Raw genomic sequence first — 15,334 nt, forward strand, 5'->3', positions numbered from 1 at the left:
AGGTTCTTTTAGGCTCAGCCAGTTCCAGTTCCTCTGGATTCAATCTGATTCCATCTGTTGGTTCGAGTAAAGGACTACAGTCAGTTTCAGAAACGGCATTCTGTGGAAAAAATGCTGCAAAGTGTCATAAGCCACCACACTGCGAATGCTGTGCGAGGTGAATGCCGGCAAGTGTTCGCTGAATCTCTGCCTACCTCCTGTCCATCATTCTGGCATCAGTTTGGATTGGCTCCTGCATCAATATCCTGCTGGTGCTAACTCTGCTCCAATGCCGGTGAGTTTTCGTGTTTCCGGTTCTGGCATTGTCTCCTGTTATCCAGTTGAGCTCCAGTTCTCCTGTATATTTGCATATTGTTGTTCTGCCATTTGTACCATCCAGGTGGCACAGTTTGCATATCATCTACCTGTTGCTGTGTCATCTAGGCAGCACGGTCCGCACTACAGTGTCAGCTGCTGGTGTCAACCCAGTGGCATCGGCCGCTCTGCAGCATCAGCTGACTGTGTCAACTCAGTGGCACAGGCTTCTCTGCAGTGCCAGCTGCTTGTGCCAACCCAGTGGCACAGGCCGCACTATAGCGTCAGCTGCTTGTGTCAACCCGGCGGCACAGACCGCAATACTGCATCAGCTGCTTGTGTCAACCCGGCGGCACAGACCGCACTACTTAATCAGCTGCTTGTGTCAACACGGTGGCACAGGCCACACTCCTGCATCCAAAGTACGCACCTGCGTACCAACACCAGTGTCTTCCCAGCAGCACTAATCTTGTCTCCCACATCTAGCCAAATTATTCCAGCCCTCAAGGCTGCTACATGGCCCAAAGGCTGCATCTCATCTCTCGACCCACTGGCCTCAGCTAGCCAAGTTCTTCCAACCCTCAAGGCTGCTACATGGCCCAAAGGCTGCATCTCATCTCTCGGCCCACCTGCCTCAGCTAGCCAAGGCCTTCCATCCCTCAAAAAGTGCAGTGGGGATAAGTAAGGGTCCTATAATTTGTAGGATAGTGTTCTCCCTTCTGTTACAGGCTTTGTTAATAGTCGTCTTCCTCAAAATCATCCATCCAGATGTATCCGTTTATATAGAAATAAATGATATGAGGAGGAAAAAATGTGTAGTATCTTCTAATAAATCATAAATTATTATTGATATAACTATGAATATGTTGAAATTGGTGCCCAAACGTTGTTTATATGGGTGTATCCTTAAAGTGTAACAACTTGTTTCAGTACATACAACAATTTATAGATTACTTGCGTATTAATATGTAACCAAAAAATGTTTCTGTTCATCCAAGTTCACTAAAAGGCGTACCTCCCTTCTATGGGTGAGGTGTAATATAGCGTACTTCTAGGTTTCGTATTTAACCAGATGTCAAAGAACACACACCTAACTTACACGTGTAAGATGTTAAAGAAACCTATAAGGGTATCTTTAATCTCCATAACTCTCATACTTCAATAATATTCCATATGGATGCGTACCCATACTCACGATTAGTGGTGCATGATAATTCTCATCAAGGTATCTTTTTATTTCTCCATACAGAGTGTCCAAACAGATCTCAAGTAAAATATGTGGATTTTTTATTCGAAAATAAACACAGCATAAAAAATTGAAGCTATTTAAAAAATCGTCAATATAGTCTTTTAAGCAAAGGGGTAACCAATTCCCCTGAAAGAATTATTTTCTTTTTACAGCACAGTGCAATAGGATAGGTGCTCAAAACAGTGTTTCTGAGATATGTGCAAAAAAAGTTTGTGATAGCGCAGGTGCCGGCTCCAGCACAATCACAGCGATGGTATAAAAAAATATAAACAGGAACAAACGCACATACCTCTTACTCAGTGTCACTGCACCTATCCTTAGTGCCTCCAGGACCAACGCGTTTCGGGATCAAAATTCCCTTTATCAAGGTATGGAGGTGCTGCTCCTGGTGTCCCTTTATATAGTGATTGTCTGTAGTAAAATTATTACATCACTTCCGGTTTCGTTTTTGCTGGAGAAATCCAATAATATCCAGTTAGAGGTATAAACACCTGCACTAGTGTGTAGCCACACCAGTGTAATGTATTTTCCTTAGACGTTATTACTTTTTTAATTGTATATGCACACATCGTATAATCAAATGCGCTTATATACGGCAAACCGGAAGTCCCTCTTGTCCCGCAAAGGGTCATGGGAGTTGTAGTCCTGTCTATTACCGCTTAAACGGAAGTCCTATTGAGCGACCTCCACAGTGTTTAATTCTGACTCTTTTGTAGTGGACTTGATTTCATTATAAAAACTGCATTTCCGCTGGTTTATAAGTATTTTTACAGTGCTTTTTAACACTGTCTATAAAGATGGAGCTATTTCCAGGGATGCTTGGGAATTGTAGTTCCGTCTGTCTCCATCTTTCCGGAAGTCACTCTGAAAACAACTGGATACTTGGGAGTTGTAGTCCAATACAGTCATTTTGTATTTAAATATAAATAGTTCTTCATGCTTCGGAAGGTTTTCTCAAATATAAAGCCGCCATTGAGGATTCCAGATGATTAGTAGAGGTCCCATATTGATATTTCTAGAAAGATATCGGCCATCAGTATATGTAATATAAATACTTAAATAAATAAATACAATAAGTATATATAAAATAAAATAAAATTAAGATTCCCATACATTATGTAAAATAAAATTACATTAAGATTCCCATATTGTAGGGCAGGCATAAATAAAAGAGCACCAAAAAAGACTAACTCTAAAAGTGACACTAATTATGTCACCAATAAACACATTTTCAATTTGAGTAGTCGAGTTTTATCAAAGGAAGAACTATGTCCTAAGTAAGGGACTTAAATATGCACCCACAGCCCATATGAATCATTTTGAAAAATTTATAGATGTCCAAAAATTTATAAGAAAGATCACTTTGAAATATTTCTTCGCTTTAAAAGAAAAAGGAAAAGAACAAACAGCCGGGACAAACATAGAAGAAATTATTGAATCACCACCCGAGGAAATAAGTTGTCAACAGAAAAAGAAGAAGAAATCTACTTTCTATCCAACCCATATTAGAGGCAATTTTATTGACACGTTTGCCAAAGTAGTGACAGAGGAACTGGAAAAACTGAAAAAACCGAGATTAAAATTCAACCTCACGAAAAAGGAGAGGGAAATAATGGAAGATCTTGGCAAAGTTAAAGTATTGTCATTAAACCATGTGACAAGGGAGGAGGAATAGTAATTCTGAATAAAGAAGACTATACCAAGGAAAAATATAGACAACTATCGGACACCACGACATACACAAAATTAAAGACGGATCCCACTAACCATATAAGAGAAGAATTACACCAATTAATACAGAAACATCTGGAAAAAGGTGGATTATCAAAAGAAGTGAATATATAATCGTAGAAAATCCCATCATACCGACACTATATATTTTGCCGAAAGTACACAAAAATGCGACCAACCCACCAGGTAGACCTATCATTGCAGGAACAGATAGTCTTACCTCCAACTTATCATCATTAATAGATGGGGCTCTACAACCTTTCGTACAGAAGAGTCAATCATATTTAAAAGACACAGGAGATGTCCTCATAAAAATCAAGGACTTTCTATGGACAAAAAACACAAGACTAGCATCGGCCGATGTCACCTCATTGTATACATGTATCATTCATTCTAAGGGCTTGGAAGCTGTATCTTTGGCTTTGAATAAAACAGATCTAAGCAAGGAAAAAAAATACTTTCTGCTAGAAGCGATCCAATTTATATTAGAAAATAATTATTTTTTCTTTAATGGTGACTTTTTTCTGCAGTGCACAGGTACAGCAATGGGCACGAAGTTTTCCCCAAGCTACGCCAACCTCTTTATGAGCTATTGGGAAGAGACTCATGTTTATGGTGGCGTAGCTTGGGGCTCAAGCCTTATGGAATGGTATCGTTACATAGATGATGTACTTATTGTGTGGAATGGTACAGGAGAAAGTCTAGAGGAATTTTTTTCAGCCCTCAACAATAATGAGATGAACATCAATTTTACATTAACGCACAATAAAGAACAAATCAAATTTCTCGACCTTACGGTTTTTGTTGAAGAAGGTAACATTCAGACAAAAACCTTCCGGAAATCCACAGATGTAAATACATTTATACCCACTAATAGTCAACATCATTTTCAATGGCTTAGAAGTGTCCCAAAAAGTAAATTCCTTCGAGTTAGAAGGAATTGCAGTAAGAACGAAGATAGTGTAGAACAGATGACACAAATGAAAAATGACTTTGTAGAAAAAGGTTACGATGGTGAAGATCTGGACAAAACCATCAAAGAAACTCTCAGCAAAGACAGTGTTCTTTTTATGCTGGAAATAGTTCTTAATGACATTGGGTCATTGTCCTGCTGCAGAATAAATTTTTAGCCAGTAAGATGCCTCCTGCTTGTATTTCTAAACATTTGGGGACACCATTAATCCTGACCAAATCCCCAACTCCATTTGCTGAAATGCAGCCCCAAACTTGCAAGGAACCTCCACCTTGCTTCATTGTTGCCTGGAGACACTCATTATTGCACAGCTATCCAGCCCTATGGTGAAAAAACTGCCTTCTGTTACAGCTAAATATTTCTAAATTTGATTCGTCAGTCCAGGGGACATGCTGACATTATTTCTGCACCCCCGTTCCTATGTTTTCATGCATAGTTGAGTCGCTTGGCCTTGTTTCCACGTCAAAGGTATGGCTTTTTGGCCGCAATTCTTCCATGAAGACCACTTCTAGGCAGACTTCTCTGAACAGTAGCTGGATGTACCTAAGTCCCACTGGGTTCTGCCAGTTCTGAGCTGATAGCACTGCTGGACATCTTACGATTTCAAAGGGAAGTAAGCATAATGTGTCTTTCATCTGATGCACTACGTTTCCTTAGCTCACCACTGCGTCTACGGTCCTCAACATTGCCCGTTTCTTTGTGATTCTTCAAAAGAGCTTGAACAGCACATCTTGAAACCTCAATCTGCTTTAAAATATTTGCCTGGGAGAGTCCTTGCTGATGCAGTATAACTACCGTGTGTCTTGTTGCTATGCTCAGTCTTGCCATGGTGTATGACTTATGACATGAAACTGTCTTCCACAACCTTAGCTTTGTAGAAAAGTTTGGCTATTCTCACCAAGATTTAAGCCTCCTACACAGCTGTTTCTGTTTCAAATAATGACTGTGTTTCAACCTACATATGAAAGTGATGATCATTATCAACTGTTTGGTATGATTGGTTAAAATCATACACCTGACTATAATCCTACAAAATCCCTGACTGTGTGCAAGTGTGCCTAGAAGAATTGATGCTGTTTTGAAGGCAAAGGGTGGTCATACCAAATATTGATTTGATTTGGATTTCCCTTCTGTTCATTCACTTTGCATTTTGTTATTCGATAAAAATAAACTATTAACATTTCTATTTTTGAAAGCATTCTTACTTTGCAGCATTGTTTCCACACCTGCCTAAAACTTTTTTCAAAACTATTTTCAAACTCTTATGGCTCAAGTACTAGATGAGATTTAAAAAAATCATGATTTTTGGAGTTGAGTTAGCTTTCATGTCCCATTTAGTATAGAGAGTGCAATGAAAATTGGGAAACTTAAGGTAAAAACACATAAAAAATGTAATTATTTCATGTGGAATGACCTCTGCTGCTGCCCACTTAATTCTCTACCACACCCAATCAGAGTCTCCATAGTCTTCAAAAGCTCATCTCATTACATAAGCTGAGTACACAATTGAAAGATGTGATGATCTAGCAATAGGTCGATACAATACAATAATATATTATTATATCTGTGTATGCACTACACAATCCACCATTCGATGAAATGATATATTGCGTCCAGGGAATGTTACTGCACTACTTCATACATTGCAGCATCCTATCTGATGTGTAGCATATCAGATGGGATGATGCAATAAACGATGTGTGTAAACAACAGACTGGGAGTACACACTACACGATGGTCATGCAGAGTTGTCGCAGGTACCATGATTGCACAAAATAATATGTAGTGTATCCAGCTTTACTACTACTGTATCTATATTAGTCTTACTAATACACCCTTACAACTGTCCCAATCACCATTCTGAGCAGGGACGGACTGAGGCTCTAAATCATCCCCTTCTGTCATCTAAAAGGAGGCCTTGTATCATAGCGGCTTGGTTAAATTTCATAGAGACATGCTGTGAGTCACGGGGGCCTGATCTCACGACACATCCTAGTCTCTCAGTATCCCAACCAAGCAGAGCACCATGAGGCGCAGCCAGACTTTCAGACTGGGCCGGCCATTCTGGCATTTGCCAGAAGTGCCAGATGGCCAGTCCGGCTCTGATTCTTAGCCATACTAGCTCTACTTCTCTTCCATTTGTTCTCTTGTCTGCACTTATTTTGTCTACCTTGTGTGTCCCTGCTTTATGTATGTCCTTTTCTCTCCACTGTCTGACACTACAGAGCTCTGCGGCACCTTAGAAATGTATGATAAATATAAACAGGGGCACTGAGAGGCCCCAGGCCTAACATTGTCTGAAAGGCCCAACAGGGCCTAGTGTGGGCCCGGAAAGCTGTGGAGAAAGAGAAATATCCCACTCTGCTGCCTATTTTTCATTGCTTTCTAATGAAGGGGTGTAGCCATGTCTCCCAGAATTTGGCAATGCCCCCTGTCTCTCCTGGGCCCACAGTTTGTCTTGGTGGCCCTGAAAATAATATTAATAAATAATAATATGACACCTTGTGGTTCTGGAAAGGGGTGAGTTGCCCTGAGCTGCCTGAGCTCCTTGTCATAAGACAATCACATTTCATTTAGTTGGGAGTAGAGAGATGGTGTTAGTAAAATAACTTTTATATGGAAAAATGCAAAAGGGTTCTTGCTAAGGGATGTAACATGGCAATAATATTAATTGGAAAGTACCTTTGTTTTGCATTCAATATTATTCTCTTTTTAAATCCCATGTTCAGAATCACTGAAAAGCGGCATCCTTTAAAGCCACCACTTAGTAAATATATGGTATAAATGATATAATTTAACAAATAGACCCCTGTATGATCTTTCTGTACTTGCACATAATAATGACAGTCGTTCTTTGCTCTTTAACATATAATAGCATCACCGGGACAGAATGTAATAATTAATATGCACATGCATAAATAATGTGAAATGATAGAAAGTAATGTACTGTACAACACTCAAATTATAAAATGATACTTTTTTTGTTTCCATTTTACTATGGTCAAAAATGTAAAAAGTTTATGTTTCATTATGCTGATTATCAGCATTCCTACAGTTTATAGTTTTAACATGTATATCTTTTTAGACCATGTTTACAGGATGCGAGCTGGGAGTTTTTGATTTGCTACATGAAGTGGGGGATTCTCTGACAACAGCAAACATTGCTTCTTGCTTGGGTAGCAGTGTAGATGGAACAGGTCAGCTACTCATGGCCTGTGTTGGACTGAAACTCCTGAAATCTGAAATGAAGAATGATGAAGGTAACAATTTTTTCCATAGTTACATTTCTCTACAACCAAGCGTGTAACTGTAACATTTACATTGGTCACAAAGGCAATCAAAGGCTCAATGAGCATACACTAATAGTTCTTGGCTTTATGTTTTTGCTGCCTTAAGTAATACTACTACAGTGGTAGCACCAGGAACCAAAAAATAGAAACTAGTGGATGTAGTGTGAAAGGCAAGGACATCCAGTACTTTGTGGGCCACATGGTAGCATTTTTAAGGGGCCCCAACCCTAATGTTTCTAGGGAGATATCTATATATAGCAGTACCCTATTTCAGTTCATGAAGCATAATATTCCCCATGGTAGTGCCCTAGTTAAATTTATGCTCCATAATAGTGCCATAGTTCACAGTAAACCACACATTGTCCCCAGTTAATTTTATATCACATTGTAGTGCTACCAGTACACATTATTCCATACAGTGTCCACAATTCATATTATGTCACATTACAGTGCCACCAGTTCCTACTATGTCAAATTAGGGTGCCTCCAGTTAATTTTATGACACATTATAGTGATCCACTTCAAATGATGCCACATTAGAGTGCCCCATTGCATTACAATGTCCAATAGACACACCATAGTTACCTTTATAACATCCACTTCACACACCCTTACCATTATAACACAACTCACTGAAAAGGGAATGTCACCCCATATCCTATATAGACGTCTTGTAAGTGGCTATATCCTTTGACCTCTTACCTTATCTCACCTTATTTAGTGACACTTCAAATGTTTAATCCCTATTGGCAGATTTTGATCTTACATGGCAGCCCCACATCTGCAGAATCTTCAGGGCTGAGAAGATTGTAATTTACAGAGAGTGTAAACACACGGTAGGACCAAATAGCTCCTACAGTACCTTAGAGGGATACTTACTAAAGTGGGAAATTTCACTTAGGGGCATATTCAATTTGCATGCAAGCTTTCTTTGCAGAGAAAATTTTCTCGGTCATCACAAACTATTTCATTACCACGGGTATGCCCACTCCACATAGAATCTTTTTAAAATTCCAATTCAAGCACTTCTAAGTTTGACAAAGACCCATTTGAGGGTTGAAATGCGTTGGCATGTGGATCCAGTCATTATCCCTGGGGAAAGCCTTTTATCCAGGGTTGCCTACCCTCCCGAATTTCGTGGGAGTCTCCCTAATTAAGGTGGAAGCTCCCGCCACCCCGCAAAGTTGGCTGAATCCCCCGCATTCACAAAACCCTGCATAAAAACCCGGACTGCGCATGCGCAAGTCCAGAGGTAAAGGGGGCGGGGTCTGAGCTTAGGACGCAGGGGGTACTCACCAGGTGCAGGGAGTCAGAAGTGTGGCTGCTACTGGCCCGGAGGTCTCCTGGGCATGCCTTACCCTGCTCACACACTGCTGTTGGGAGAGACTGATGCTCCCAGCATTCCCTGGCCAGCATGTGATAACAGTGGGGGGAGGAGCCAATGCCGGAGGACACTGAAAACAGAGACAAAGGAGCTGCCTGAGACTGTGAGTGTTAGAGCTCACTGCAGCTCCTGCCAGATCTATTCATGTCAGTGCCGTGGGGGAGGAGAGGGGGGGGGAGAAGAGGGGGAGGGAGGGAGATCTATTACTGTGTATGTGTGTGTGGGAATCTATTCAAGTGATGTGTGTGTAAATCTATTCTTGTAAATGTGTGTGTGTGTGTGTGTGTGTGAGGCTGTGTGTGTAGGGAAATCTATTCATGTAAGTGTGTGTGTGAGCTTATAGGAATATATATGCCCATAGGTGGAACTAGACATGAACTTTGTGTGGAGCAGACCATGCCCCCATACCGGCTCGCCGCGTTGCGCGCGGCACATTCTACACCTGTCTGCAATCTCCCTCAAAGTCATTATCAAAAGTAGGCAAGCATGCTTTTATCACATGCAGTAATATCCACCGGTGGCCCGTGTATGCGCCGGGCAGACCTTTAAACGACAGCTAGCAGTTTGCAGTGCAGCAGTCCCGGGCTAACATCCAGGGGTGCCGAGAGGGGGGGAGCGGGTATAGGTTTCCGCTCCCCCTCCCTCACAGCAACCCAGCACACAGCATGTGCTGAGCTGCAGTGGAGACTGCTCGTGGCTGCTGAGCAGCAGCCACAGCAGTCTCCTATGCCTGTGGGGGGGAGTGATCACACTGATCGCGCCCCCCCAGGCTTTGAGCAGGGCTGAGGGGGCCCAGAGCACCCCCCTCCCCAGCGTGCAGCAAAATTTTATTTTTTTCGGGAAGGGGGCGTGGCCACACCTCCCGCGATTAGGCCACGCCCCCTATTACCCGGGCCCGCCGCGGCTCTCAGCGGGCCTGCTAACATCTATCTGCATGAGCAGAACAACACCGCAATATCTTGCCTTCAAGGATCCGGTGAGCTTACTGATTATGTTTTTTTTTTTCTGGTTTAATGTTCATGGACAAAATGAAAGAGGCACAGGAGCATTTTATGTTTTGAGAAGTTAAATAGAAAGTCCTTTCTCGCCTTTGGATAGACTTTGCACATTGGTCCAGAATTATTCCTCATCAGACAGTTTTCAGCAATTAATCAAAGTTAATGCAAAGAATATCGAGAGGATATTATGATTTTGTATGAAATTAAGACCACGGGGATGTCTTAATGCTATGGACTTTTGTTGATTTGAATTTATGCGAGTCTGGTATCATTTACTTAGTTTACTGTGTATTTATTGTAGTGCCAGGGTAAGAATATCCACCTTATTTTATAAGTTGTACTTTCATGTGGATGTTTGTCAGCATCCAGGATTATACATTTTAGGCTGTTTCAGGTGTGCTGACTCCATTGGCACAATTATTTCACTAGATTTAGACCCACCAGTAATCTTGGCTTCTACAGACCACATGCATCCTTTTATGAAAAAGTCCCTTCTTTTAAAGTATGTGACTCCATATAAGTTACTAACAAATGCATCTATTTTTATTTCTTCCACCAAAAAAATTAATCCCATTTATATTAAGAATGTTCTCAAAATGTATGATAATCTGCTGTATTAACTCATCTAGAGATTATTATTTAAACTTATCACTTCTATTACAATTCTGTGTTCAAAATGAGACAGCATTAATGACTCAAAGGGGTATATTTACTATGGTGTGGGTTTTTAGAAGTGGAGATGTTGCCCATAGCTACCAATCAGATTCTACTTAACATATATCTAGTACCTTCTAGAAGATAATAGCTAGAATCTGATTGGTTGCTATGGGCAACATCTCCACTTCTAAAAACCCGCACTTTAGTAAATATACCCCAAAGTGCCCATGCCCACTGCTAAAACAGTGGTTCCCAAGCTATTTTGAATCATGAATTTAGAATCATGGCACCGTATAGTATCAACTTTTGTTCATGACAGCAAAAATTCTTAAATGAAGTAACCTATGTCTACCTGTTATCAATAGGGTCAGTTATGTGGTGGTGAACAGGGTTGCGCTTCTGTTTGCCTAGATATTGTATGATTGGCAGCCACCAATACTGCTTTTGTGTTTCACATTTGCCATAAATAGTTTGATTTGGTACTGGACCACCAACCCGTGGCACCCATAGCATAGAGTAATTCTGTGAGCAGAATGCAAAGTTAATCACCATCCCTAGTGAAAGTTTTGTATGAAAATGTGGAAATATAATGTTAATAGCAGTGCCTACCCATTGTTGCCAAGTGATTATTAATTTTAGTCAGTGATGCCGAGAGATCTTTAATTTTATTCAATTAAACATTTTTTTCTTTCCCGTTTTTTTTACTTGCATTTCTGATTTGCACTGTACGATCTCGTTGATCATGTAAACACAATTCTCTCTCTGGTTACTGGACTCCACCGCCCTAGCCTGGGAGTTGCACATGCGCATCTCTTCTAAGTGTAGCTTTCTTTCAGGAGTGGATTCAGCTGTGCTAGCTCAAGAATTCCGTGTGCGCATCTCTTCTAAGCATCTTTTTCTCTTTAAACTGGACTCAATAGCCCTAGACTGCACCACTCATCTAGCCTTGAATTCGACAGGTTCAGTTTTGCTTAAGACGTTTTACTGAATCGACAGCGAAAGTATAATGTGAATGGGAACTCTCTCACTGGTTGACAGTGAGATCAGTCAGTCTGCCTGCTTATAGCCATGCAGGCAGTGTGGTGGCCACCCCATCCCTCTCCCTCAGTCCTTCCCTCCCCTGGGGTGCTCTCCCCCCAGTTTTTTTTTTTTCTGTGTTTGTGCACGTTAACCGCACTTATCAACAACGTAGCTGTGCAGGGGTCCTGCCTGTTGCTGCACCAATTATCAAGTATCAATATGTGTCATGGGTGCCAGGAAAATTTGTTTCAAATAATAACTAAATAATGTTCACTCTAGCCCCAGCTACAGGCAGGGCGCCGGAGCTAGAGAGGGCACATCCGCACACACCCGAAAAGGGGGCATGGCCATTGAAAAGGGGGCGTGTCTATAAGATGCGTCACCTTTTTGTCACTCTTGGGGGCGTGCCCGACACTTATGGACACGCCGGGCTGCCCCCAAGCACTGCTGACAGGTAGAATAGATGCTGGGTGCATGCGCCTAGCGTCTATTCACTGGCGGTAACTGGGTCACCACACATTTCCCCACCCGCGGGACACTACGACCCACGGGTGAAGATGGCACCCGCAGGCTGTCTTAGAGGAGCGCTGCGCAGTGAGGGCAGGGCGCTTTTTGCCCTCCAGAAGGAGAGCAGGGCACAGCGCCCCACTAAAACAGCCTAGCGGGAACGCTACTAAATTTGTGGTACTACATGTCTCATCAAGCCTCATCAGCCATTAACTGCTTGGGCGTGTTGGAGCTTGTAATATCAGTGCTATTCAGTAAAGGAATATTTTGCCCCAAGCAAGTTTTTTTTTTTGTGTGTGAATCTAATTTCCTTAGTCTGTACTTTCCTGTACATATCCTTATCCTGGTTGCCATGTTTGCAGGGGTTTCCAGACTTTGTTTCTCTACATTAGTGGCAACCAGTAGCGGCTCCAGGCACGGGCAAGCCGGTCAGTCGCCTGGAGCGCCATGGGATCTGGAGGGCGCAGGAATAGCCTGTCCCACACCCGACGCTATGTTGATGATATGCGCACAGGGGGATGGAGTGGAGGAGGGAAGGGGCAAACCCTAGCGCCGGCCCTGGTGGTAACCACCTCAGGCTGTTGCACTGGTGCTAATTACTTATTTTAGGGGGAGAAACACATGTTTTAAATTCCAGTTTGTTCCTTTCTTCTTGAAAAAGTTGATGAAGATATTGCATGCTGTATCTGTCACGGCTGCCGACACTTGAGACTCATGGAAGGAGTCAGGCTTACTAGGCAATATAAACTGAGGTGGTTTTAGGAATTACCTTTTCATGAAATCTCAGTAGCACGGAATAAAAGTAAATAGAATTTATTCACAGGCAAGAATAATATGGCAACGTTTCACATAAAGTCTCAACAACACAAAAGTTCAAATATGCAGTAATTAATATAGGAGTAAACCCCTGTAAGAAATAAAGTCCTTGATCCACAATGAACTAATGTGGGAGGGAACCCCGAGTGCAATATGAGGCTAAGACCTCAGGATGGCACAGATGACATTTACTAGGGTTGAGCCCCGTAGCGTGATGAAAATCAGGAACAGGGTTGAGCCCTGTGATGTAATGAAGATCCGGAACAGGGTTGAGCCCTGAGACGTAGTGAAAATCTGGAACAGGGTTGAGCCCTGTGATGTACTAAAAGTCGGAGCAGGGTTGAGCCCTGTGATGCAATGAAGTTCCGGGACAGGGTTGAGCCCTGCGATGTACTGAAGGTCCGGAGCAGGGTTGAGCCCTGCGATGTACTGAAGGTCCGGAGCAGGGTTGATCCCTGCGACTTAATGAAGATCCGGAGCGGGGTTGAGTCCCACGATGTACTGAAGGTCCGATTACAATGAACTGTAACGGTGCAGTTGACAACTGTAGCAGAGGTAACTCCAATGTCCATGGAAGTAGATGACAACAGGCAGAGCAAATAATGCAGCAGAAGATGGAACCACAGCAATAGAGCAGAATAACAATAAGTAGGCAATGGCAATGCTGAGCTCTGTAGTGCGGCTGGTAACCTGTATCAGAACTTAACCAGAACACGAGCAGAGATGTAGCAAAGTCCACAGCAAACCACAGGCACAGTGGGGATCTGGTAGGAGTCCTAGAAAGACCTGAAAGTAATGTTGCACAGACACTGAGACACAGTTAGTAACAGGCTTTATACCAGAGGTCTGTGATCCATAGGAAGTTCAGAACATGTGACCCAAATAGAATTAGGTTTGACATAATAAGCAATCTAGAAATCCCACAACCTGACAAAGCCTTTGAAACAGATGATCACTTTAACTCTCTATCCCCTGCATGTGGAGAATGCCAGCAACTAGGATAGATCTTCCAACGACCACTATGGAACTTTGGCAAGTGTAGTTTATCTTTATGTACTGAAATAGTCACAGTCCTGACAGTTCCCCCCCTTTTTGGGTGGTCTCCGAACACCCACCAGGTTTAAAAGGGAATTTAGCATGAAAATTACATATCAATTTAGGAGCATGGACATCTGAGTCTTTAATCCAAGATCTCTCCTCCGGGCCATAACCTTTCCAGTCTACGAGATATTGCAATTGATTTTGAAGCTTATGTGAATCCAGAATCTTATCAATCTCAAACTCCACAACTCGAGAAGTTGTTATAGGAGGTACATTAGGCAATCTGTCATGAAATCAATTAAGAATCAATGGTCTAAGCAAGGAGACATGAAAGGAGTTAGGTACACGCATAGTTGGAGGTAACTGTAACTTACATGCCACTGGGTTGTTCATTTTTACAATACGAAAAGGCCCAATATACCAGGGAGCAAATTTCATAGTAGGTACTTTAAGTCGAAGATTTCTAGTGGACAACCAGACACGATCACCAACAGAATATTTAGGAGCAGCTGAACGTTTTCTATCAGCAAAAATTTTATAATTATGAGAGGCTTTCCTAAAACACTTATGTACCTGTCTCCAAATTCTATAAAAATGTTGGAGAGTAGCTTTAGCTGCTGGGACGTCCACTGTAGGAATTGATTGAAGCTCAAGAACTCGAGAATGCCGACCACAGTTGGCGAAAAAAGGACTTACACCTGTAGCAGATGAATAATGAAAGTTATGGGCAAACTCAGCCCAAGGCAAAAAATCCATCCAATCATCTTGAGAAGAGGAAATATACATTCTCAAGAAGATCTCCAACTCCTGGTTCACTTTTTCGGTTTGTCCATTTGACTGAGGATGATATGCAGAAGAAAACTGTAATTTCATTTGCAATGACGAACATAAGGCCCTCCAAAAATGAGCAACACACTGGACACGCCAAACGGACACTATCTCAGAAGGAAGTCCATGAAGACGGAATATCTCTTTAATAAATATTTGTGCTAATTTAGGGGCTGATGGAATTCGAGGCAAAGGACAAAAATGGGCCATCTTGGCAATGGCAATGCTGAGCTCTGTAGTGCGGCTGGTAACCTGTATCAGAACTTAACCAGAACACGAGCAGAGATGTAGCAAAGTCCACAGCAAACCACAGGCACAGTGGGGATCTGGCAGGAGACCAAGAAAGACCTGAAAGTTATGTTGCACAGACACTGAGACAGTTAGTAACAGGCTTTATACCAGAGGTCTTTGGGCCTGATTCAGAGCCGTTCGCTATTTGCGGTCGTTCGTTCAAAAACAAGGGGTGGCTATTCAAATGATCCGTTCGCAAATTGCAGTCTGTTCACACCTCTAAGTCTGAATGAGCGAGCAAAACATACGCTCGTT

At 42.1% G+C, this 15,334-nt stretch overlaps 1 protein-coding gene across 1 annotated transcript in view; it reads left to right on the plus strand.

Annotated features, from left to right (window-relative positions):
• The window catches only part of LOC148539260 (acetylserotonin O-methyltransferase-like), a 133,899-nt gene that overhangs the window by 27,190 nt on the left and 91,375 nt on the right, over window positions 1–15,334 (plus strand). Inside the window, exon 2 of the mRNA XM_088451526.1 lies at window positions 7,333–7,507. Coding sequence (XP_088307652.1) covers window positions 7,333–7,507 — 175 coding nt within the window. The remainder of the gene's footprint in view (window positions 1–7,332; window positions 7,508–15,334) is intronic.

The sequence above is a fragment of the Taudactylus pleione genome, unplaced genomic scaffold (genome assembly GCF_031769625.1).
Source record: "Taudactylus pleione unplaced genomic scaffold, aTauple2 ptg000026l, whole genome shotgun sequence".
Taxonomy (NCBI): domain Eukaryota; kingdom Metazoa; phylum Chordata; class Amphibia; order Anura; family Myobatrachidae; genus Taudactylus; species Taudactylus pleione.